General features: G+C 43.3%; 3 protein-coding genes across 3 annotated transcripts in view; 1 reads left to right on the forward strand and 2 right to left on the reverse strand.

Annotated features, from left to right (window-relative positions):
• Positions 1-26,713, reverse strand: part of CLIC2 (chloride intracellular channel 2) — an 80,041-nt gene that overhangs the window by 36,029 nt on the left and 17,299 nt on the right. The window contains exon 2 of the mRNA XM_080653716.1: positions 24,815-24,993. Within this exon, the coding sequence (XP_080509842.1) occupies positions 24,815-24,829 (15 nt within the window). The 5' untranslated portion in view covers positions 24,830-24,993. The remainder of the gene's footprint in view (positions 1-24,814; positions 24,994-26,713) is intronic.
• Positions 5,496-5,846, forward strand: LOC308239787 (histone H2A-Bbd type 2/3-like; the record flags this gene model as incomplete). The annotated part of the gene is made up of 1 exon (XM_080652615.1): positions 5,496-5,846. The coding sequence occupies one exon, from the start codon at positions 5,496-5,498 to the stop codon at positions 5,841-5,843; it is 348 nt and encodes a 115-aa protein (XP_080508741.1). The 3' UTR covers positions 5,844-5,846.
• LOC308239593 (40-kDa huntingtin-associated protein-like) lies at positions 14,710-17,140 on the reverse strand. The gene has a single exon (XM_080652362.1). It carries the CDS (start codon positions 17,099-17,101, stop codon positions 15,902-15,904), a length of 1,200 nt encoding a protein of 399 aa, XP_080508488.1. The 5' UTR covers positions 17,102-17,140; the 3' UTR covers positions 14,710-15,901.

Consider the following 26,713-nt stretch of genomic DNA (forward strand, 5'->3'; position numbering starts at 1 on the left):
AAAGAGACAAAATAGCAACAGACCCCACAGAAGTACAAAGGATTGTTAAAAATACCATGAACAACTCTATTCCAACAAACTAGACAACCTGGACGAAATGGACATATTCCTAGAAAAATACAACCTTCCAAAACTTAGGAAGATTCTAAAAATCTCAATAGGCTGATAACTATGGAAGAAATTGAAGCAGTCATCAAAAAGCTTCCAGCAAACAAAAGCCCGGGGCCAGATGGCTTCACAGGGGAGTTTTACCAAACATTCAAGGAAGAACTAAAACCTATCCTCCTCAGACTATTCAAAAAAATTCAAGAGGAAGGAACACTTCCAAGCTCCTTCTATGAAGCCAGCATCACCCTAAAACCAAAACCAGATAACAACAACACAATGAAAGAGAATTACAGGCCAATATCCTTCATGAACATAGATGCCAAAATCCTCAACAAAATTCTAGCAAATCGGATCCAGCAGTACATCAGAAAGATCATACACCATGACCAAGTAGGATTTATCCCAGGAATGCAAGGATGGTACAATATCCACAAATCAATAAACGTGATACATCACATAAATAAATTGAGAGATAAAAATCACATAGTCATATCAATTGATGCAGAAAAAGCATTTGACAAAATCCAGCACTCTTTCTTGATAAAAACTCTCAGCAAAGAAGGAATAGAAGGATCATACCTCAACATAATAAAAGCCATATATGACAAACCCACTGCCAACATCATACTCAATGGGCAAAAACTAAAACCATTTCCCCTAAGAACAGGAACAAGACAGGGATGCCCACTCTCACCACTCTTGTTCGACATAGTACTGGAAGTACTAGCCATTGTGATCAGACAAGAAGAAGAAATAAAAGGTATCCAAATTGGAAAAGAAGACGTAAAACAGTCCTTATTTGCAGATGACATGATACTGTACATAGAAAACCCTAAAGATTCCATCAAAAAATTATTAGACTTAATAAATGGATTCGGCAATGTAGCAGGATACAAAATTAACACTAAGAAATCTATGGCATTTCTATACACCAGTAGTGAACTTACAGAAAGAGAGACTAAAAAAGCAATCCCATTTACCATCACACCAAAAAAATTAAGATACCTAGGAATAAACTTAACTAAGGAGATAAAAGACCTGTACTCGGAAAACTACGGGACACTGAAAAAAGAGATGGAGGAAGAAATAAGCAGATGGAAGAACGTAACATGTTCATGGACTGGTAGAATCAACATCATTAAAATGTCCATGCTACCCGAAGCAATCTATAGATTCAATGCACTCCCCATTAAAATACCAATGGCATATTTCAGATCAATAGAATAGAATAGAGAACCCAGAAATCGACCCAAACCACTATGCTCAATTAATATTTGACAAAGGAGGCATGAACATACAATGGAGTCAAGACAGTCTCTTCAATAAATGGTGTTGGGAAAATTGGACAGATAAATGCAAAAAAATGAAACTAGACCACCAACTTACACCATACACAAAAATAAATTCAAAATGGATAAAGGACTTAAACATAAGATGGGAAACCATAAAATTACTAGAGGAATCAAAAGGCAGCAAAATCTCAGACATATGCCAAAGCAATTTCTTCACTAATACCACTCCTAGGGCAATTGAAACTAAAGAGAAAAATAAACAAATGGGACTACATCAAAATAAAAGCTTTTGCACAGCAAAAGAAACCATCAAGAAAACAACAAGAAAGCCCACTGCATAGGAGAACATATTTGCCAATGTTATCTCCAATAAGGCTTTAATCTCCAACATTTATAGGGAACTCATACAACTTAACAAAAGGAAGATAAACAACCCAAACAAAAAATGGACAACAGACCTAAATAGATACTTTTCCAAAGAAGACATAAAGAAGGCCAAGAGACATGAAAACATGCTCAAAGTCACTAATCATCCAAGAGATGCAAATCAAAATGACAATGCAGTACAATCTCACACCTGTCAAAATGGCTATTATCAACAAATCAACAAACAACAAGTGCTGGCGAGGATGTGGAGAAAAAGGAACCCTCATGCACTGCTGGTGGGAATGCAGACTGGTGCAGCCACTGTGGAGAACAGTATGGCATTTCCTTAAAAAACTGAAAATGGAACTCCCATATGACCCCGTGATCCCACTTCTAGGACTATATCCCAAGAAACTAGAAACACCAATCAGAAAGGATATGTGCACCCCTATGTTCATAGCAGCACAATTCACCATAGCTAAGATTTGGAAATAGCCTAAGTGCCCCATCAGCAGATGAGTGGATTAAAAAACTGTGGTACATCTACACAATGGAATACTACGCTGCAGTAAAAAAGAAGGAATTTTTACCATTTGAAACAGCATGGATGGAACTGGAGAGCATTATGCTAAGCGAAATAAGCCAGTCAGAGAAAGATAAATAATCACATGATCTCACTCATTTATGGGATATAATGAACAACATAAACTGATGAACAAAAACAGATCCAGAGACAGAGCATCAAACCTCAGAGTGAAGGTAGGGGAGGGTGGGGGTAAGGAGGAGAGATCAACCAAAGGACTTGTATGCGTGCATATAAGCCTAACCAATGGACGCAGACACCGGGGGGCGGTGTGGGCATGAGTGGAGGGGATGAGGGGGGCAATGGAGGGATTAGGACTCATATGTAGTACCTTAATCAATAAAGAAAAAAGATATTAGCTTGTAAGAACATGTAATAAATAACTTCAAAATGCAATGGGTATTTAATTTTAAGACGTGCCTTTAACATGTATGTAAAACAGTGTGTAATATGAAAACACAAGAATGCTCATGATCCGCCCGCAATGTGTTAACCCATGTTGGTGAGTATCATAATGATTTATAGTGGTGTACTAACTTACTGTCTGTGTGGGTAGATAAGCATGGTAATTTATCCTGTGCACAAATGAAGATCACAGGGTCAATGCTATTCAAACCTGTGAAGTCAGTCAAGTTTTTTCTTTGTTAGCCCCATCTTTCTTCATGATCTACCTTTTGTCCCATTGATGGTGGCCATTTTTCCACTTCAGGCTCTAAGTATCTTCTCACCTTCTGCTTACCAGCTCCCTCTCTGATGCCTTGACTGAAGCAGGATAGTATCCTAAAAAGAGCATGGGCTTGGCCTGATCTTGGTTTAATTTCCATCTCAGTTTCTTACCAGCCTGGTGAATTTTGGGAAACCACTCGCCCTCTTTGAGCCTCTGATTCTTCATCTACAAAATGGGTCTAATAAATGCCATCTATCAGATAAAGCTGTGATGAAGAATGAAACAAGGTCATGTGTATAAAATGTCTACCATAGTGAGCATCACATAAGAAACATTCAGCACTTAGTAGTTATCACTGTCACCAATATCATTATTTGAATGATTAGGATGGACCAGGACTAGCCTGTGTCTGATATGAGTCAGCATTATACTTAACGTAGAAAGAGTAAAGTTATGAGGGTCAGAATTGGAAAAGTGTGTGGAAACGCTGGGGGTCAGAGAGAGTAGACAGGTTCTGAAGTGGAGGCATATTGGCAAGGCATCTGAACTTCAAGCATGGCCTGAGGGTTTATGGTTAGGAAGTTGATTTGGAGTACGTGGTCTTGGGGCTGAGAGCTGAAAGGGCAAAAAAGTCACAGAATGGATCAAAGAGCCTGATGAGACCATCTGAGTCTGGAGTATTTTAGGGAGAGTGGATTGATTAAAAAAAGTGCACAGGGTGAATGAGGCAGGCAAGCAGACCTCCATGCCCACCATGAGGTATAGTTGAGGCAGAACACATACTTCCATATATAACTTTATCAAGTTCCCCAAATCTACTGAAATTACTAGAAAATTATATTTGACAAGATTGAAAAAGCAGGAAAGGAGATAGATGAGTAGTAATTAACTGAGCAGACCCCAGAAGGCCACAAACAGGGAATCCTAAGCCCTAAGTAGGAAAAGCCCCAAACCATCCTGATCTACTACTGTCCTTCTGCCCCGCCCCCTCGCCCAGAAGAATCTTCAAAGGCTGCAAAGGGTAACTCTGAAAGTGGAGGTGAAGGGTGTGGGCACCAAAACAATGAGGGTGAAAACTGTTTAAGAACTAGAAGCATTTCCAACCCCCCTCCTGCACTATAAAACAGATAAATTGTATGTCATCCAAATGCAAAACGATTGTGCATCAAAGGACTCTACCTAGAAAGGGAAAGGACAACCTCCAGAATGGGAGAGACATTTGCAAATCATATATCTGATAAGGGCCTACTTTCCAGAACGCATCATGAATCTTAAAACTCAGCATCAGAAAGACAAGCAGCCCAGTTGTGGGAAATGGGCAAAGGAGTTGATGCAGGTTGGAGAAAGCAGGTGTACGAATGGGAAAGCGTGCTCAACATCACTAGCCATTAGGGAAATGCAAATGAACACCATGAGATACCACTTCACACCCACTGGGATGGCGATTAGAAGCAAAACAAGAGGAAAATAAGTTTTGATGAGGATATGGAGAAATTGGGGCCCTCAGACACTGTTGTTGGGAGTGTAAAATGGAACCATCACTATGGAAATCAGTGGGGCGGTTCCTCAGTAAGTTAAACATAGAGTTACCATATGGCCTGGCAATTCCACTCCTAGATATACACCCAGAAGAACTGAAAACAGGTGTTCAAACATCCCTGTGCAGGAATGTTCACCGCTGTGCTACTCACAACTGCCAGAAGGTGGAAATTACCCAGACATCCATCAGCTGAGGAACCGATGCACAACATGTAGTCCACCCATACAATGGAATATTATTCAGCCACAAAAAGGGAATGAAGTGCTGATCCATGCTACCACCTGGGTGAACCATAATGAGACCATTATGTTAAGTGAAAGTAGGCAGACACAAAAGCCACCTATTTATTCTGTGATTACATCTCTAGAAATTTCCAGAATAGGCGAGCCTCTATGGACAGGAAGCAGATTCATGGTTGCCTGGGTCTAGGGGAGGAGGAGGGCAGTGGAAAGTGACTGCCTGACTGGCTACAGGGGTTTCTTTTTGGGGAGGTTCCAATGTTTTGGAAGTAGATAGTTGTGCTGGCTGTCCAACACCACCAGTTATGCCTGGTGCCACTGCATCCCACATGTTTGTTGTTTTTTTCTGTACAACATTCCTGTCCAGTAGACAGTGAGAGTTCCCTCAAAGAGAAGGTCCCATGGGCAAGGGTGCATAGGGTGCTGCCAGCATCCCTTCTTTGCAACCCAGGCCCAGGCCCAGGCCCACCAGGGCCAATGGGAAAGCAGTGACCTCACCGAACTTATAGGTTACAGGGCCTGTACCTGGACCAATGAGGGGCCGGTCCATGGTCGCTAGGATACAGAGCAGGAAGCCTCTGTACTGGCCATTTGGAGCGGTTGAGACCAACTGGCACCTTCCTACACCTGACCGCACTGAACCGCACCGCACAGCACTGCAGCGCTAGGCCGGTCGGAGACAGTGCACCCCAGCGCCATCATGTCTGGGCAAAGGAGCCGGGGAGGGTCTTCTGATCACCAGAGGCGGAACCGCCACCGCAGCCGCACCACCAGAGCAGATTTGACCTTTTCTGTGAGCCACCTGGAGCGCCTCCTGCGGGACGGCCACTACACCCAGCGTCTCAGCTCCAACGCACCTGTGTACCTGGCAGCCATCATCCAGTACCTGACGGCCACGGTCCTGGAGCTGGCGGGCAACGAGGCCCAGAAAATCGGCTGCAGGCGCATCACCCCAGAGCTGCTGGACATGGCGATCCACAACAACGCACTGCTCAGCGGCTTCTTCGAGAACACCACCATATCCCAAGTGGCCCCGGGCAGGCAGTAGCTTCCCAACAAGACCCGGGTTCCCGGGGCCTCGACCCCTCACAGCCCAGGCAGCCTGGCGCCTTGGGCAAAGTTATTGAAAATAAAGTGTTGAAGGAAACCCATGTGCCTGCTTCAGTCACTTTGTGTGGAGGTGGTTGGAGGGACGGGGCTGGTGGTGGTGTGTCCCTGGGAGCGGGGGTGGAGTTGGGGATGACAAGAGAGGAGCAGCCCCTCATGGTGACAGTGCAGGGGGTGGTCCAGGGCGGGAGAGGCCGGCTGGGGTGGGGGTAGGCTGGGCTATGGAAAACTCCCCCATCGCCTCTGAGCAAGTCAGAGCCTGGCAACGTCCCCAGAAGGCTGGTGTTCACTGGGGTGGAGTGCAAGACCATGACTCAGGCATCGTGATAGGGTGAAGGTGCAATGCCAACCCGCGTGCAGAATGGAGGGGTGGGCGGAGTGGTTGGCATTGACTCCAAAAGGGCTTTGACAGGAAGATTGAGGAGTGATGGGGGTGGGGGGTATTGGACAAGCAATAAAGATGCAAAATCGGAATGAAGGTCATAAAGGATCAGTAGTTTTTTTGGTCCTGTTCCCTTAGAGATGCTAGGCGACACTGAGCAACCTGGGTAAACAAGGTGTCGCCTAGCAACAGTGGGTGCCTGGCCAGGGTGGACCCTGGATTCTCTATTTGCATATGCTGCTTGCACCAGGCAAGGTCTAGCCCCTCAACATTTTTGCATGGGAACTGTGCCCCTGGAAAGGCTTTCACCCAAACCCCTAGTTGGTGTGTGTAACCTGTTCTCAACCAGGTTCTTCATCAAATCACTAGATTTGCATATACCTAGGGAAGGGGGCCTTAGTTTCTGAAAGCCAGATTAATAACTGACTCTGATACCCATATTTTAAAATGAATAATACTTCTTTTTTCCTATGTAGTTTGATTTTGATTATGCCTACTGCTTCTCTGCCAGTGTACTAGTCTTTCACTGAACTACAAAAAAGATTTTCTCATTGCCAGGCAACCAATGAGAGACTGTCATAGCCCATCCAGTGAAAACCCACTACACTTCCAACTTCCAATTTTCTCCAATGGACTCTATTTGTAACAGCCTCTCCCAAATATCCCCATTCCTCTATAAAGAAACAGTTCCTCTCCTTTGTTCTCTGCACTTGCCTATGGTTTTGGCATAGTTTGTCCTGAATTGCAATTCTTTGACGTTCCCCAATGAGCCCATTTTTGTTGGAAAAATAACTGACTGTTGTTGTTTTTAGTTCAACACAGTCATGGATAAATTTCTGCATGAACATAAATTTTCATTTCTCTATGGTAAATACCCAGGAGTTGGACTACTGGATCATATGAAAAGATTTCTCAAGCCCCTGCCCAATATAGCCTCATCCTCATACTCTAGGCCAGTGGTCGGCAAATTCATTAGTCAACAGAGCCAAATATCAACAGTGCAACAATTGAAATTTCTTTTGAGAGCCAAATTTATTATTATTATTTTTTAAAATATATTTTATTGATTTTTTACAGAGAGGAAGGGAGAGGGATAGAGAGTTAGAAACATCGATGAGAGAGAAACATCGATCAGCTGCCTCCTGCACACCCCCTACTGGGGATGTGCCCGCAACCAAGTTACATGCCCTTGACCGGAATCGAACCTGGGACCTTTCAGTCCACAGGCCGATGCTCTATCCACTGAGCCAAACCGGTTAGGGCAAGAGAGCCAAATTTTTTAAACTTAAACTTCTTCTAACGCCAATTCTTCAAAATAGACTTGCCCAGGCCGTGGTATTTTGTGGAAGAGCCACACTCAAGGGGCCAAAGAGCCACATGTGGCTTGCGAGCCACAGTTTGCCGACCACTGCCCTAGGCAGCCAATGTTCTTATTTTTTACACCATATAATAGTTTGGCCTGTTCTAGAACTTCAGATTAATGGATTCATACATGTAAGTACTTTCAGTGAAGCCTCTTTTGAGATCCACCCATCTTGCTGTGTGTATCAATGATTCATTCCTTTTTCTCACTTGGTGTTACTTCGCTATATTGATAAATCACACTTTATTTATGCATTCAAATGATGATAGACATCTGGCCTGTTTTCAGTTTTTATTATGAAAAAAGCTGCTGTGAACATTTGTGTTCAAGTTTTTGTGTACATGTGTGTTTTCATTTCCCTTGGGTAATTCCTAAAAGCGGAAGTGTTAGTGTTAGGTGTATATCTAGCTTTATAAGAAAGCGATAAACTGTTTTTAAGTGTTTGTACCTATAAGAGGTCAATGGGGGGGGGGGGGAAGGGGACATATGTAATACTTTCAACAATAAAGATTTTTTAAAAAGTGTTTGTACCATTTTACATTCCCACTATGTTTGAGGGTCCTAGTTGTTCCATACCTTGCCAACATTTGGTGTTGTCAGCAAATTAGTTTTAGCAATTCTAGTAAATGTATAGTTATATCTTATTGTGGTTTTAATTTGCAATTACCTAATGACTAAAGATGTTGAGCATATTTTTGACTTGCCAATAAAGTGATGTTAAAATCTCCAAAATGATTGTGATTTTTCTAATATCTAAATAATCATTTCAGCTTTCTTATGCCTTCTGTTTGTGTGGCATATGTTTATATATCCTCTTCTAATCTTTCTTTGTCTTTATATTTAAAGATAATCCCCTTTTAAAACTTTCATTTTATTGTGATAACATTTAAAATGAGGTTCATCCTCTTAATAAAAATTTAGTGTACAATACATTATTGTTGGATAGGTACAATATTTACAGTAGATCTCTAGAATTAATTCATCTTGCTTATCTGAAAATTTATGCCCATTGATTAGTAACTCCCCATTTCTCCCTCCCCTTTGGCCCTAGAAACTACCATTACACTCTTGGATTATGTGAATTTGACCATTTTAGATACCTCATGTAAGTGGGATTGTGCAGTATTTGTCTTTTTGTGAGTGGCTTATTGCACTTAGCATAATGTCCTCAAGGGTCATCTGTATGATTAAAGAACATCTTTTATAGACAGCATGGAGTTGAAGCTTGCTTTTATTTACAGTGTGATTATCAGATTAGTCTTCTTTGTTGCCAGAACTGAAAGTAAGGCATTAATATTTTAGAGATGTTGGAATCAAGTTTTAGTTGGAATTCAAGCTCAAAATGCTCTTTTCTCCCCTTTCCCCAACAGTCCTTGCATAATGGAAAGTTTCCACAAGTTCATTGACTAGGAATTTGGGAATCAACATCTAGTTACCCATTCTACCTTTTATTTCAGATTTTTTTTACTTGTACAATGGTTCATGAAACTTAAAATCCTAGTTAAGATCCTGAATGTCTTTTAGAAAATTAATAGTGTTTCTTTACGCCTACCTAGGACTCAAGATCCAAAGATAAAGACAAAGGTTCTTTAAAAAGTCCACATAAGAATAAACTCAAAATGGATTAAAAGTTTAAATGTAAGTTGCAAAATCATAAAAATCCTAGAAGAAAACATAGGCAGTAAAATTTCAGACATTTCTCATAGCAATATTTTTACCGATGTGTCTCCTCAGGCAAGGGAAACAAAGGAAAATATAAACAAATGAGACTACACCAAACTAGAAAGCTTTTGTACAGCAAAGGAAACAAACAAAATGAAGAGACAACCCACTGTATGGGAGAACATATTTGTCAATGATACATCTGATAAGGGGTTACTTTCCAAAACATATAATTTATACAAATCAACACACAAAAAAATCCAATTTTTAAAAATGGGCAAAGGGCCCTGACCGGTTTGGCTCAGTGGATAGAGTGTTGGGCCATGGACTGAAGGGTCCCGGGTTTGATTCTGGTCGAGAGCATGTACCTTGGTTACAGGCTTGATCCTCAGTGGGGGGCATGCAGGAGGCAGCTGATTGATTTTTCTCTCTCATCAATGTTTCTGGCTCTCTATCCCTCTCCCTTCCTCTCTGTAAAAAATCAATAACAATAATATTTTAATTAAAAAATGGGAAAAGGATCTGAATACACAATTTTCCAAAGAGGACACATAGATGGCCAATAGACATATGAAAAAATGCTCAATCTCACTAACCATCAGAGAGAAACAAATTAAAACCACAATGAGATTCACCTCACGCCTGTCAGAATGGCTGTCATCAATAAATCCACAAACAAGTGTTGGTGAGGATGTGGAGAAAAGGGAACCCTCATGCACTGTTGGTGGGAATGCAGACTGGTGCAGCAACTGTGGAAAACAGTGGAGTTTCCTGAAAGAAAAAAAGGAACTACCTTATGACTCAGTGATTCTACTTCTAGGAATATATCCTAAGAAACCCAAAACACCAATCAGAAAGAATATATGTACCCCTATGTTCATAGCAGCACAATTTACAATAGCTAAGATCTGGAAACAGCCCAAGTGTCCTTCAATAGATGAATGGATAAAAAAAAGCTTTGGTACATTTACACAGTGGAATGCTATGCGTCTGTAAAAAGGAAGGATCTCTTACCTTTTGAGACAGCATGGAGGGACCCAGAGAATATTATGCTAAGCAAAATAAGCCAGAGAAAGATAAGTATCACATGATCTCACTCATATGTGGAATCTAATGAACAAAATAAACTGATGAACATAGAAGCATGGAACAGACAATAGAGTGGTGAAGACCTGGGGGGCGGGCGGGCCCAGGGTAGAGGGGGTCAATGGGAAAAAAAGGGGGAACATCTGTAATACTTTTACAATAAAGGTAAATTAAAAATTTTTCTATTACAGTTGATATACAATATTATATTAGTTTCAGGTGTACAGCACAGTGATTAGACATTTACATAACTTATGAAGTGATCACCCTCATAAGTCTAGTAGTACCCATCTGACACCATACAAAGTTATTATAATATTATTGACTGTATTCCCTATACTGTACTGTACTTTACATCCCTGTGACTAGAGAAATAGTCCATTTGCTTTTTCTTATCTTTTTTTTCTCTTTTTTTTTTCTGGGTGTGGAGCTCTCTCTCTCTCTCTCTCTCTCTCTCTCTCTCTCTCTCTCTCCCTCTTTCTCTCTCTCTCTCTCTCTCTCTTTCTCTCTCTCTTTCTCTCTCTCTCTCTCTCTCTCTCTCTCACACACACACACACACACACACACACACACACACACAGTAGACTCTTTGTTTATGGACAATGAGAGTCTTGAATGAGTTTGAAGCTAATAATTCTAAAACCCAGTGCCATTGTGAGCTGGATGCAGGCAACTGAGGAAGCACAGCACCAAATGGCTATTCGGGGACAATTTCTGAGCTGCACAGGCTTGCATTTTCTACTAGAGCTGAGCTGCCTATGTCTGGCATTGTGCTGGAAGCAGCCCCAGAATTTTCAGGTGAGTTGATAATTTCTGATGCTCTCTCTTCTTTTGACACTAGGACAGTCCCCATCCTACCCACCACACATTTAGTTATTCCTATTATTAGTTATGACATTTATTTAGATATTACTTATTACTATTGTATAGAAAACAATATCTGTGAGTTGATAGAGAAAACATGTGTGAGTTGATATTTCCTGACATCGCTGATCAGCACCACTGAAGTGGAAGGGGGCTATACTGAGCCAAAGTATTCTTAGAGCACAGACAATGGAGCTAATTTGGGAGTGAAATGTAAGGGAGAATAATAAAATTGATGTTAGAAGAGGATAGAATAGGAGAGGAAAATTTATTTTTATTAGAAACCCAAGGGATTCCCTTGACAAAAGACCATGTTTCCCAAGTACTTCTTGCTGTTCTGGGGACATGAGGGTCTTATGTTTATTTGCAAGAGGAAGGTGCATGGTGTCAGAGAACTTGTAAAGCAAGAAAAGGAAGTCAAGAATAAACAGCCTATGAGGTCTTCTGAGAGACATACTGAATACCTCTTTTTTCCCAGGGGTCTAAGTATTGTTTGGCTTTTGTGAATGTAATGTTGCTGGGGAAGGTCTCTTCCTGTTGATACTGAAAATATCCCCACAGCTCAGGGTATAGAAAAAGATTGGGTTCAAGACCAAATACTTTCCTAGAGAACAGAAAGATGGAGTCTACATTAGTAGAGCAAAGTACACCTTCAACATGATTACCTTAGTCTAGATGTCTTGTCGGTGGGGGACAAATGTGCAGATTTTATCTGATTTGAAGATTTCATGCCTATAGTAATAAAACTGACTACAATTTGTCTTTCCAGTTGGGTTATGTACCACAGCTCTTGACATTCTTCCCTCTGCCTCCCTCCAGAGGTCTCTTGGGGACATTACATAAAGTGACACTGGCCTATGGCACAGATAGGGAAATGGTTGAATAAAAGGCAGATACAGGGGTTGGGCAAAAGTAGGTTAAATAACCAGCCCTTGCCCTACTGGTTTGGCTCAGTGGATAGAGCGTCGGCCTGTGGACTGAAGGGTCCCGGGTTCGATTCCGGTCAAGGGCATGTACCTTGGTTGCGGGCACATCCCCAGTGGGGGGTGTGCAGGAGGCAGCTGATCGATGTTTCTCTCTCATCGGTGTTTCTAGCTCTCTATCCCTCTCCCTTCCTCTCTGTGAAAATCAATAAAATATATTTAAAAAAAACCCAGCCCTTATTACCCTAAGATTAAATAATAAGAAAGGACATGAAATAAAAACAATAATAGTGACAAATAATACAAATAAATAAAACAATAATTAATAAATAAACTCTGTGTTTCATGCACTCACAACTGTAAAACCACTTTTGCCCACCCCTATATTTGACCACTGGAACAAGTAAGTGGAAAAGCCAAATCTACTACTTTGGACAATATGATGATTAGGATTATCCACAGCATCACTTGGAGCTTATGAGACCACTGAATGGTTAACTCTTTTTCAGTTCATTCTGAAGCAAGACCCTGGTCCATGATTTAATGTTGGAAACTTATAGCTCCTGTTGATTAATTGAGTCAATAGTTTACATGCCAAATTTAATGCTGTTACCTGTTCTCTTTTGTTTCATTTTTGATGATTGCATTTTTGTTGTTATTGAAAGTTTAGTAAGGTTCTTATTCCAACTCTAGAAAATATGATACCCAAAGTCACTAGGGTCCACAGCCAAATTCATACTATTATTTTCTTTTCGTAGAAGAGGAACTTAAGACACATATAGGTTAAGTAATTGATGGAGGAAGAAAGGTGTGGAGGTCAGTGCTTGAGGTCTAGTACCAATTAGCAAATGCGAGGAGAGCATCAGACTATAGAAAATAAGAAATGAGTTGAGGGGTCTGCACCTAACAAGTTTAGAAGTAGGTCAGGAGGTGGAGAGCACAAAGGATGGAGTTTACCAGTTCAGGACAGAGGATGCAAGGACCTGAGGGCTGCCCTAGCCAGTTTGGCTCAGTGGATAGAGTATCGGCCTACGGGCCAAAGGGTCCCAGGTTCAATTCCAGTCAAGGGCATGTACCTTGGTGCGTGCAGGAGGCAAGCAGTCGATGTGTTTCTCTAGCATTAATGTTTCTCTCTGTCTTTCCCTCTTTCTTCTACTCTTCCAAAAAAATCAATTGAAAAATATCCTCGGGTGAGGATTAACCAAAAAAAAAAAAAAAAAAAAAAAAAAAAAAGAACCTGAGGGCCATGGTATCTTCTGACTGGGAGATGTTTACATTTTACAAGCGAAGGATTGCTGGCTGCACTGGACTCTACTGTCTCCCCTCGGGCCTTCCCTGGGGTGCAGGTCATAGATGAACTCTTTCCCAGATTTTCTCCGTGAAAGGCTACATTGTATTCTGGAGCTGATTTTAGGTAGGGTTTGAGTTCTGTGAACTCATATACACACCTTTCTTATTAAGTCATAGGCTTATATCTTTTTCTATTAGATCATACATCAGAAATGGCTTTAATGACATGTGATTCTCAACAGAGTATATATGTTCTGGTCATTTGAATAGATAGTGATCTAGAGTTTAACATGGAATTAAAATAAGCTAAATGTAGCAAGAAAGCTGAAGATGAGTGGTTGCGTATGTGTCCAAGGGCAGAAGACAACAGTGCAGACTTGGAAGTCAGATATGCCTGGATTTGACTTCTAGCTCCATAATGTATGTTTTTATCTAATCACTTTTACCTTTTTGTTGATTCTCTATATTTTAAAAGCATTTTTTTCATGCTATCCCTCCTTATAATTTATATGATTTTTGTAATGGTGACTTATCTTTGTTGCTCCTGTCGGTTTAATCTGTTATAGTCAATAGTCTTATTTTTTCCCTTACCTTATTTCTCTAATCCTTTTACTTCTTAGTTTTACTTCCTATTTTTAAAATATATTTTATTGATTTTTTTACAGAGAGGAAGGGAGAGGGAGAGAGAGCTAGAAACATCGATGAGAGAGAAACATCAATCAGCTGCCTCTTGCACACCTCCTACTGGGGATGTGCCCGCAACCAAGGTACATGCCCTTGACCGGAATCGAACCTGGGACCCTTCAGTCTGCAGGCTGACGCTCTATCCACTGAGCCAAACCAGTTAGGGCTTACTTCCTAATTTGTTCCCATTTTTAACTTGTGCATTCTTAAGCACACGTCTTTCATCAACTCAGGAACTTTTTATTTCCAGCTTTAAATTTGCTTATTTTTTCTGTTCTTTGAGTGGGCTTTTCCTGAGGCACATCAAATATCAACATGTTAGCTTTCCATTGTCTGTCAAATATTCTCCAGTTCATTTTCATTAACAACTTGATTTTATATACAAATACATTATTCTTAAAGTATTTAAGACTCAATTTTTTTCATCCAGTGTATACCAACTTTATTTATGCATTTCCTTTTTACTTAATTTTGTTCTCTCCTTATTATGTCTGAGTACTATTGCAAACAGGTCTTTTAAAATTTTTATTTATTTTTATTTATTTTTAAAATTTCAGTTTATATTCAATATTATTTTGTATTGGTTTGGGATGCATTTTCCCAAAGCTGAATGATTGAGAATGAGATTATACTCTGAAGAATTCTTGTTATCACTCTTGAAACTGTAAATAAAATAAAATTGAATTAAAAAAAAAAACACACACCACACAGCTAAGTCAGTTTGCATGTAACATCTGGACCAAAAAGTCTTGAAGATTTAGAGTTTTTAAATGGAATGCCATCATACTTTTGGTCATATACATGATCATACAACACCAAAGAACCATGCTGATTTTACAGAGTCGAGTTAAATAAGAGTTGCAGAAAGATTCCTACTACAAATATAGAAATGCGCCAAGAAATCAGTCATGATAATTTGTGGGTTATAGGTAAATAGAATAGAAGCATACATGTGAATTCCAATGCACACCTGACACATTTGCCTTGGACCTCCCTCCAACCACACCCCCAACCCGACATTGCACCAGATACATTTGCATTGCAGCTATCCGAGTAAAATGATCTCTGTAGACTCATTGTCCAGTGTAATTGCATATTAAGTACACTGTCAATTTCAAATGAATGAATACATCTTGGAACTGAAAGAGAACTGTTTCTGCTTTCTGGGGCCTGACAAGTAGATAAATTATTCCCATTTTATAGATGAAGTAAATCTAAACCACATGTCAGGACTTTTGGAATGGCTTTATCCTAGATTTAGAGCTGTAGCAACAATGATGTATGGAATCAAATGGTTCCCATGAATATGTATGGCTTGATAAAACAGGAGAAATTGGGTGATCACATAGATATAGAAATGCACCAAGAAATGAGTCATGATAAAAACACATAGCTTAAGTATTTAGACAGCAGTGCAAAATAAAATCCTGATAATGAAACAAAGATTGGGATATGGGGTGAGGCGACTTGGGTGGAAGAGAAAAAGGATAATTCTCATTTTTATGGTACAGTTTTGGGGAAGAGAGCCATGTGTTCTACTCTGTCCCTATCATACTGCTTTTTTCTCCCACTAGTATGGAAAGAAGCCTTTGGGGTACAGGTAACTCTCAGTCAACTAAATGTCTGTGGTGGCAAGAGGAATAAGCTAACAAAGGTAGAACCGCTGTGATCAATATCTTTTATTTCCCTCCAAATGCAAAGGCGGTGCCTGAGGTCTGGCAGCAAAGTCACGAGGCTAATGTGAGTCATCCGATCCCCTGTCCCGAGGGGGAGATGGTTTCTTGCAGCACGAGGTGAAGCAGGTGGTTCTGCTCGGCGCTCAGCAGTGGCCACAGCTCCACCTGCAGCGCCTTGATGGCTTCCGTGTCCTTCTCATGGGCGGCCATGACCAGGGACTGCAGCAGCAGGAAGAGGTCTTCGGGGAGCTGGCCGCTGCTCTCCTGGCCCTGGCTGTCAAAAGCCTCCCAGGAGTACTTCTCCAGGGTGTGGGCGTGCTCTGGCAGCAGCTTGGCGGGCGGTGGCTGCAGGAGCAGCAGCAGCAGCACGCGGGACACCTCGCACCGGACCAGGATGTCTGAGAAGGCGCCCAGCAAGGCACCAGAGGGCGCAGCCGCAAAGCCAGCATTCGTAGGGCGCAGCGAGGTGGACAGCACTGGGACCGTGCTGGGTCTGAGCTGGGGCCCCTGAGGCTGAGGCTGCATCAGTGGATGCGACTGTGGCTGCAGCGGGAGCGGTGGCGGCTGTGGCTGCGGCGTCGGCTGCGGTTGCAGCTGCGGCTGCAGCTGCACCTGCACTGGGTGGCTGCCGTGCTCCTGCGCCAGGCGCTGCATGCGCGTGAAGATGGCCAGGGCGCCGTTGTAGTCGCGCGCCAGCAGCTGGCAGGAGGCGGCGTCCCCAAGCGCTTGCAGCGCGGCCAGGGGCAGCTGCGACAGCTGCAGCTGGGCGGCGCGCTGGAAGTGGCCGGCGGCGGCGGCCGGCTGGCCCAGGTCGCGCAGGGCGGCGGCCAGCTCCAGGCAGAGGGCGGCGGCGGCGGCCGGCTGGCCCAGCTCGAGGTGCAGGCGCACTGCGGCGCCCAGGGCGCTGGCGGCCGCCTGCAGGGGCTCCCCGTAGGCGGCGGGGCAGGCGAGGCGCTGGCGCGCGTCGAGCTCCTGCTGCAGGAAGAGGCGGGCGGCCTCGGTGAGCGCCAGGGCCTCCCCCGGCCCGTGGAACAGCTCCTGGTGGCAGCGCGCCACGGCCAACTGGCACCAGGCCGCATAGGGCAGGCACTCCTGGGCGCGCAGCTCTCGGCCCAGCTGGGCGAACTGCTCGCCGGCCTCCGCCACGTTCGGCTTCCGCAGGAACCGCTTCTTCAGCTTGTTAGACACCTGCCGGTACCTCGCCAGGAAGTCCCCAGCATCCAGCCCCAGTCCGGAAAAGCCACCCAGGCCGCTAGAGGACGCCGCCATGTTCCCAGCCCGAGTGCTTCCTCTGGGCGGACTTTGTGGGTGCAGGCAGCTGACAGCAACGTGCCCTGCGTCCCGCTTTGGCCTCCCTCCTACAGAGCAGGCACAGGCGTTGCACGCCCTATCGTTGCCCTGGTGATATGCAAATATAGAGTGCCCTGGGCGGGGCCTTGCCTAGAACAATGAGTTTAAACAAATCACAGATCCTGGGGCGGGGCCTGGCCAGGTGCCCTCTGTTGCTAGGTGACAGCTTGTTTACCCAGGTTGCTAAGGGTGTCACCTAGCATCTCTAAGGGAACAGAACCAAAAATAAACTTGTGACCAGGCGTGACGCTCATTCGCTCATTCTGATTTTGCATCTTTCTCCTTGTCCCCTCCTCCCGTTCACTCCTCAATCTTCCTGTCAAAGCCCTTTTGGAGTCGATGCCAACCACTCCGCCCACCCCTCCATTCTGCACGCGGGTTGGCATTGCACCTTCACCCTATCACGATGCCTGAGTCATGGTCTTGCACTCCACCCCAGTGAACACCAGCCTTCTGGGGACGTTGCCAGGCTCTGACTTGCTCAGAGGCGATGGGGGAGTTTTCCATAGCCCAGCCTACCCCCACCCCAGCCGGCCTCTCCCGCCCTGGACCACCCCCTGCACTGTCACCATGAGGGGCTGCTCCTCTCTTGTCATCCCCAACTCCACCCCCGCTCCCAGGGACACACCACCACCAGCCCCATCCCTCCAACCACCTCCACACAAAGTGACTGAAGCAGGCACATGGGTTTCCTTCAACACTTTATTTTCAATAACTTTGCCCAAGGCGCCAGGCTGCCTGGGCTGTGAGGGGTCGAGGCCCCAGGAACCCGGGTCATGTTGGGAAGCTACTGCCTGCCCGGGGCCACTTGGGATATGGTGGTGTTCTCGAAGAAGCCGCTGAGCAGTGCGTTGTTGTGGATCGCCATGTCCAGCAGCTCTGGGGTGATGCGCCTGCAGCCGATTTTCTGGGCCTCGTTGCCCGCCAGCTCCAGGACCGTGGCCGTCAGGTACTGGATGATGGCTGCCAGGTACACAGGTGCGTTGGAGCTGAGACGCTGGGTGTAGTGGCCGTCCCGCAGGAGGCGCTCCAGGTGGCTCACAGAAAAGGTCAAGTCTGCTCTGGTGGTGCGGCTGCGGTGGCGGTTCCGCCTCTGGTGATCAGAAGACCCTCCCCGGCTCCTTTGCCCAGACATGATGGCGCTGGGGTGCACTGTCTCTGACCCGCCTAGATCTGCAGTGTGCTGTGGCGTGCTGCGGTGCGGTTCAGTGCGGTCAGGTGCAGGAAGGTGCCAGTTGGTCTCAACCGCTCAAGATGGCCAGTACAGAGGCTCCTGCTCTGTATTCTAGCGACCCCTGACTGGCCCCTCATTGGTCCAGGTACAGGCTGTATGATACATAAGTTCGGTGAGGTCACTGCTTTCCCATTGGCCCTGGTGGGCCTGGGCCTGCAAAGAAGGGATGCTGGGAGCTCCCTGCTCACCCTTGCCCATGGGACCTTCTCTTTGAGGGAACTCTCACTGTCCACTGGACAGGAATGTTGTACAGAAAAAAACAACGAACATGTGGGATGCAGCGGCACCAGGCATAACTGGTGGTGTTGGACAGCCAGCACAACTATCTACTTCCAAAACATTGGAACCTCCCCAAAAAGAAACCCCTGTAGCCAGTCAGGCAGTCACTTTCCACTGCCCTCCTCCTCCCCTAGACCCAGGCAACCATGAATCTGCTTCCTGTCCATAGAGGCTCGCCTATTCTGGAAATTTCTAGAGATGTAATCACAGAATAAATAGGTGGCTTTTGTGTCTGCCTACTTTCACTTAACATAATGGTCTCATTATGGTTCACCCAGGTGGTAGCATGGATCAGCACTTCATTCCCTTTTTGTGGCTGAATAATATTCCATTGTATGGGTGGACTACATGTTGTGCATCGGTTCCTCAGTTGATGGATGTCTGGGTAATTTCCACCTTCTGGCAGTTGTGAGTAGCACAGCGGTGAACATTCCTGCACAGGGTTCTGTTTGAACACCTGTTTTCAGTTCTTCTGGGTGTATATCTAGGAGTGGAATTGCCAGGCCATATGGTAATTCTATGTTTAACTTACTGAGGAACCGCCCCACTGGTTCCATTTTACACTCCCGACAACAGTGTCTGAGGGCCCCAGTTTCTCCATATCCTCATCAAAACTTATTTTCCTCTTGTTTTGCTTCTAATCGCCATCCCAGTGGGTGTGAAGTGGTATCTCATGGTGTTCATTTGCATTTCCCTAATGGCTAGTGATGTTGAGCATGCTTTCCCATTCGTACACCTGCTTTCTCCAACCTGCATCAACTCCTTTGCCCATTTCCCACAACTGGGCTGCTTGTCTTTCTGATGCTGAGTTTTAAGATTCATGATGCATTCTGGAAAGTAGGCCCTTATCAGATATATGATTTGCAAATGTCTCTCCCATTCTGGAGGTTGTCCTTTCCCTTTCTAAGTAGAGTCCTTTGATGCATAAAAGTTTAGTATTTGGATGACATACAATTTATCTGAGTTTTTTTTTCTTTGTCTTTTGTGGCTGTGCTTTTTCTCTCATATTTTGTAACCGTTGCCTAATCCAAGTTCATGGGGATTTGCACCTATGTTTTATTTCAAGAGTTATATTGTTTCAGCCCTTAACTTTAGGTCTGTGGTCCATCAGATTTAATATTTGTACCTGGTGTGAGTTTGGGGTCCATATTCATTCTTATGTCTGTGGATATCTAGTTGTCCCTGCACCTTTTTTGTTTTGAAGAGATTTTTCATTCTTCCACTGAATGGTATTGGTACCCTTATTGGAAATCAATTATTTATACATATATGAGTTTACTTATGACTCTAAATTCTAAAACATTGACCTACAATAGGTCTATCATTATGCCAGGGCCACGCTTTGTAGGATTGCTATAGCTTTGTAGTTAGCATTGAAATTGGGAAGTGAGAGTCCTCCCACTTTGTTCTTCTTTGTGAGATTGTTTTGGCTATCTGCATTCCTTGCATTTCCATGTGAATGAAAGGGTCAGCTTGTCAATTTTCACAAAGAAGCCAAGTTAGATTGTAACAGGCATGGCACTGTGTCTGAATATTGCCTTGGAGACTGTGGCCATCTTAGCAATATTAAATGCTCAGTCCACTAACACGGGATGCCTTTCCATTTATTTCGGTCTTTCATTTCCTTCAGCAATGGTTTGCAGTTTTCAGAGTACAAGTCTTACATGTCTTTTGTTAAATTTATTCCTCAGTATTGTATTTTCTTTTGGATGATACTATAAAGGAAGTATTTTCTTAACCTCATTTTTGGATTGTTCGTTGCTAGTGTATAGAAATACAACTGATGGTTGCACATTGATCTGGGCTCCTGCAACTTTGCTGAGCTCCTTGATTGCATAATTGAATAGGCTGTTGTGTTTTAGTATATTCTTTAGGGTTTTATATGTATGTGTATATGTATATATGTATGTATATATGTATGTATATATGTGTATCCTATATAATAAAGGTAATATGCAAATTGACCCTCACGCCCTCGCATCACAAGATGGCCGCCCCCACGTTGTCACAAGATGGCTGCCCCAATGTTATCACAAGATGGCCGCCTCCATATTGTCACAAGATGGCCGGCAGGGGAGGGCAGTGGGGGGGAACCAGGCCTGCAGGGGAGGGCAGTTGTAGGTGATCAGGCCAGCAGGGGAGCAGTTAGGCATCAATCAGGCCAGCAGGGGAGCGGTTAGGGGGTGATCAGACTGGCAGGCAGAAGCGGTTAGGGGCAATCAGGCAGGCAGGCAGGCAAGCGGTTAGGAGCCATCGGTCCTGGATTTTGAGAGGGATGTCCGACTGCCGGTTTAGGCCCGATCCCACAGAGATCGGGCCTAAACCGGCAGTCGGACATCCCCTGAGGGGTCCCAGATTGGAGAGGGTGCAGGCTGGGCTGAGGGACCCCCGCCCCCCCATGCACGAATTTCATGCCCCAGGCCTCTAGTATATATATATGAACATGTCTGTGAATAGAGATAGTTTTACTTGTTCCTTTCCAATTGGATGCCTTTTATTTATTTGGCCTGGCACAACTTTGAGCACAATGTTGCATAGTGTCAAGAACAAACATTCTTATCTTCCTCCTGATGCTTGGGGGAAAGTATCCAGCCTTTCACCATTGTGAATGGGATGCTCTTTATTAGGTTGAGGAAGTTCCCTTCTATTCCTATTTTGTTGAATTTATTTTCATGAAAGGGTGTTGGATTTTGTCGAATGCTTCCCTTCCCCCTACATCTATGAAATAAATGAGCATGAGATTCCCCCCACCCCCTGCATTCTATTAGTAGGGTGCATTATATTAATTGACTTTCATATGTTACATTCATGGGAAAAATCCCACTTGGTCATAGTGTATAATGAATGGTCCACACACCTTTTGTTGAAAGCATAGGTGTGGACCAGGCAAGCTGCTTGGTGGAAGTGTGTGTGAGAGAAGGCATCTGTACCATGACAAGAAGCCGAGGCATTTAGGGGGACGTGCAATTAGTTTACTAAGACTGGAGAGTAGGGTGCCCATGGGAGCGTGGCTGTTGATGTGGCTAGAGTAGAGGCTGCAGGAGCCAAGACACGTAGGTTCTGGTCTGCTATTCTCAGGTTTTGGAATACCTTGTAGGCTATTATGAGCTCACTGTGGTCATTAAGCTATGGAGTGGCATGACCTGATTTGTTTCCAGAAAGCTTATTCTGGCAGCTGTGTGGCAAATAGGATAGAAAGGACTGAGATTGAAGTTAGAAAGCTACTGCAGTAACTTAATCAAGAAATGATAGATATTTTAACTAAGATGATGGCATTGGTAAATAACTCCAGGGCACAAATTCAATTTAAAAAATAATTTGGCTGACAGATCTCAGAGGGGAGGAGGTTGGGGGGGTTAGAGGAGATTAAGCAAAGAACATATATGAATATATGTATAGCCCATGGACACAGAGAATCGGGTAGTGAAGGCCTGGGTGGGGCATGTGTTGGGTGGAGAGGGTAAAGGGGGGGAAATGGGGGACATCTGTATTACTGTCAACAATAAAAATAATAATTTGGTTAGTAAAATGACACATAATAGGTGCTTGAAACATATTTATGATACTGTTGACCTTAGCTGGAGACTTGGTGATTCTTTTATTCATTCCTTCAACAAATATTTATTGGATGCCTACTATATGTCTGGGACTGTGGTAGGCATTGAAGAAATATTGATGAGCAATGTACATCAGGTTCCTGCATGTAGTATGATGAAAGATATATATATACAAGGAACCTGACAAATAAAACACTATATTGTGGTAAGTGCTATGAGAAGAGAAGTTCAAGATGCTATAGGAACATTTAGGAATAATTTACATGGATTTTGCTGTTTGGGACATATTCCTGGAGACGTTGGTGTCCAAGCTGAAAACAAATAGAAGTTAGCTGAGTGAAAAAGTAGAGCATTAGTGGAGGAACGGAGGAAAGCTCTGGCATAACTCCTTGAATACAGGGTGAGATGACTATGGATTTTGGACCCATTACTGGAGATATGGGCTAAAGATGAAGGTCCTGGTATTGGTTGGAAGATGAGTTCATTTGGAGTATGTCAGTTTGAGATGCCTATGTGATATAGAGATGGAGATGAAGGATAAATGGTGTGGGAATTGAAGAGAGAGAGAGAGAGGTCAGGGTGGAGATATAGATTTGGGAGTCATTAGGATAATTCTAGTGGACATGATGTAGTGAGATTGTACAGGGAAAGTGTATAGAAGGGGACCAAGGATAACTTCTTTAAAGAGGCCGGCAAAAGAAGAAAATTCTTGGAAGGAGACTGAATGAGTGTCTGCACAGAAAATAAGAGAGGACTGAGAGAGAATCAAACCAGAAAGAAAAGAGCGAAGGGTCAGAAAAAGACAGATTTCACCCTAGCTGGCTTGGTTCAGTGGATAGAGCATCGGCCTTAGGACTGAAGGGTCCCAGGTTTGATTCTGATCAAGGGCACATGCCCAGGTTGTGGGCTCGATCCCTAGTAGGGGCATGCAGGAGGCAGCCAATCAATGATTCTCTCTCACCATTGATGTTTCTATCTCTCTTTCCCTTCCTCAGTAAACAATATATATTTAAAAGAGAGGAGAGAGAGAGAGGGGGGGGGGATTTCCTTTGGATTCTTTCTTATATTTTCCATCTGGTTTTTCATTTTGTCTGTCTTTTCCAGGAGAGTCCTTAACATAGTAATCATAGTTTTTTTGAGTTTCCTGATTGATAATTTCAACACCCGTGTCATATGTGAACCTAGTTCTCATGGTGCTTTGTTTCTTCAAATTGTATTATTTCTTGCTTTTTATCATGTTTTTAAATTTTGTTATTGTTGTTAAAGGCCAGGCATGCTGTACAGGACAGTAGATTCTGAGGTGAATAGAACTTCAGGGTGAATATTTATATCAGTCTGGCCAAGAGATGAGCTCTATCTGATGTTTGCCTCTATGAGTAACAGAGGCAGTAAATTTATCTAGTGACCTTGTTTTTGTCTCCCTTTGCCTTTGTGCTGCACATCAGAGACAGTCTGCCTCTTGCAGCTCTCCTAGCTGTAGCCCACTTTTATTTTAACTGGAGGCGTATTAGTTGGTTGTATTGTGTGTGGGAGGAGGACATTCTCTAATCTTTGGATTATGTTTCAATCTTTGGAGTGAATAGTGGGCCTATGTCTTGGGAGTGTGGCCTTCACAAATGTTTTTGTCCCTTTCTCAGGTGTTATGGTTTGAACTGTATGCCCCCAAAAGATATGTTAATATCCCAACTCCTAGTACCTGTGAATAAGACCTTATATTTGGAAATAGGGAGACCTTATATTTGGAAATAGGGTCTTTGAAGGTAACCAAGGTAAGCTGAGGTCATACTGGATTAGGGTGGCCCTAAATCCAACAATTGATGTCCTTGTAAGGAAAGAGAGATTTGAAGGCACAGAAGAGACACAGGGAAGAAGGCCATGTGATGATGGAGACAGAGAATGTAGTGATGTTGCCACAGGCCAAGGAACATGAAGGATTGTTGGCAACCACCAGAATAGATTTAATGATAACCAGAATCTAGAAGAGACAAGGAAGATCTCTCTCCCAAAGTCTTTGGAGGGAGCATGGCCCTGCCAATTCCTTGATTTCAGATTTCTAGCCTCCAGAATTGAGAGAGAATAAATTTATGTTGTTTTAAGCCAACTAGTTTGTGGTAATTTGTTATAGCAGTGTTATGAAACTAATACACTGGGATAAAGCTTTCCCCCCTCTTCCACCTAATACCTCTCCTGGTGGTAGCATTTCCAGTCTATGACTTTGAACCTCTCTCTTGTACAATGAGGCTTTCTTTTCTTTCCTATTTTTCCTTACATGATACAGGGAGATAAGAGTGGGGCTAGAACAGTGTTCCCTTTTCCTAGCTGGGATGACATTTTACTATTGCCCAAATTATTTTTCTCTTTCTTGCAACCTGTAGGATAACCTTGGAAATAAATGGCTAGAGGTCCTCAGAAAGTATTTCCAGTCCACATAAAAAGTATCTGTTATTGCAAAACAATGTGAATATATTGAACACTACTGAACTGTACACTTAAAAATAGTTATGTTAAATTTTATGTTTTTATCACAATTAAAAAGGAAGTATTTTTCTCCACACGTCTTACCAAAATCATCTCCATGTTGTTGTCAAGCACAATTCAGAGGCTTGGAGTCTGTATGGTGTCAATGGATGGTTAATGGAAGTAAGCTTTTGAAGTTGGACTGTTGAAGGGCCCAATGAATGACTCTTCCCCTCAGCAGGTCCTCGATCCTGCTTTGCAGGTAGGACAAACTGTGGCACATCCTAGAAAATTCAATAATCAGAAGAAAGAGTTAGTAACACATAAAACAACTTTTATGAGCCCAAGGGAATAAGACTACATAAAAAAACTGTGTAAAAGAATAGATTTCATGATCTCAACTACGCAGGATTAAACAAGGAAGACATTCTAAACAGCTAAGCATAAGTGGTCTATAACCATTACTTCTACTTATTCACCAGCCATTCTGATTTTATGCCTTACAATGTTGATTCTACCCCACTGTCTAAGAAGTGGTTCTTTTATTTACTTTTAATGTGTATTGAATTTATTGGGGTGACATTGGTTAATAACATTATATCGGTTTCATGTGTACAATTCTATACTACATCCTCTGTATATTGTATTGTGTTCACCCCCAAAGTCAAGTCTCCTTCCATCACCATTTATTCCTCCTTTACCGTCTTCTATCTCTCACCAGCCCTCCTCCTCTTCCCTCTGGTAATCACCATAATGTTGTCTGTGTCTATGAAGCAAAAAACCCCCCAAAGAACAAAAAATCTGAGGTAGTTCTTTTAAAATTTACTATTTTTTTTCTTTTTGTTAATCCTCATTCAAGGATATTTTTCCATTGATTTTTAGGGAGAGTGGAAGAGAGAGGGGAAGACAGAGAGAAACATTGATGTGAGAGAAACACATTGATTAGTTGCCTCCTTCACGTGCCCCAACCAGGGCGCCAACCAGGGCCCAGGCTAGGGAGGATCCTGCAACCAAGGTACATGCCCTTGACCGGAATCAAACCCAGGACCTTTTGGGCCACAGGCCAACGCTTTAGCCACTGAGCCAAACTGGCTAAGGCTAAATTTCATTAATTTTAACCTTCCCACCACATATAAGCATTAGTTTGCAGGTTCCATCCTTCTGGGCCTCTTCACTTACAACAGTATTGATTGCCCTCACCCTGGCTCCTTGGAGCTTTCTTTTCCACTGATTATATGTGATTGTGGGCAAGTTACTTAAACTTCCAGTGACTCCATTTCCTATTTTGTAAAATGAGGACAATAATAACACTTCCCTCCTGGGTTTAATATGAGCACTAAAGCACTTAGACCTGTGTCTGTCCCATACTAAGACCTATGTATATTAGCTGCTATCATCATCATAATTATTATGGTTGTTGTTAGGAATAAACTATATCTCTTGGTAAACCTGCTTGTCATTGGGAACTCCCTGAGTGTGATGGTTTCAGAAAGCTTAATAAAACAACGTTATTTGGATAAAACCTTAAAAGCAATTAATTTGTCTTGTGGGAAAAGAGAGGACATGCAACTGCAGAGAAGCTGAATGGCGCTTGATATGAACCTTGTCAATAACCCCCTAAGGTCACTAAACCCACAAAATGCTATTTTTTTGGTATTTTTATTTATTTATTTAGAGACAGAGGATGGAAGAGGGATAGAGAGACAGAAACATTGATGAGAGAGACACATTGATTGGCTGCCTCCTGCATGCCCTGCACTTGGGATCAAGCACACAGCCCAGGAATGTGCCCTGACCGGGAATCGAACTAGTCTTGGTGCATGGGTCAGTGCTCAACTACTGGGCCACACCGGCAAGGCACAAAATGCTAATTTTGAGTGGCTGTGTGCATGTGTGTGTGATATAAGCTGATGAAGGGACTAAATTTCATGTTGATGTGGGATGAAACCAATCACATACCAGAGGCTATAGCTAAAGACATAATAGAATTTGCTGATGACTAAG

Source organism: Plecotus auritus (genome assembly GCF_963455305.1).
Source record: "Plecotus auritus genome assembly, chromosome: X".
Classification (NCBI taxonomy): domain Eukaryota; kingdom Metazoa; phylum Chordata; class Mammalia; order Chiroptera; family Vespertilionidae; genus Plecotus; species Plecotus auritus.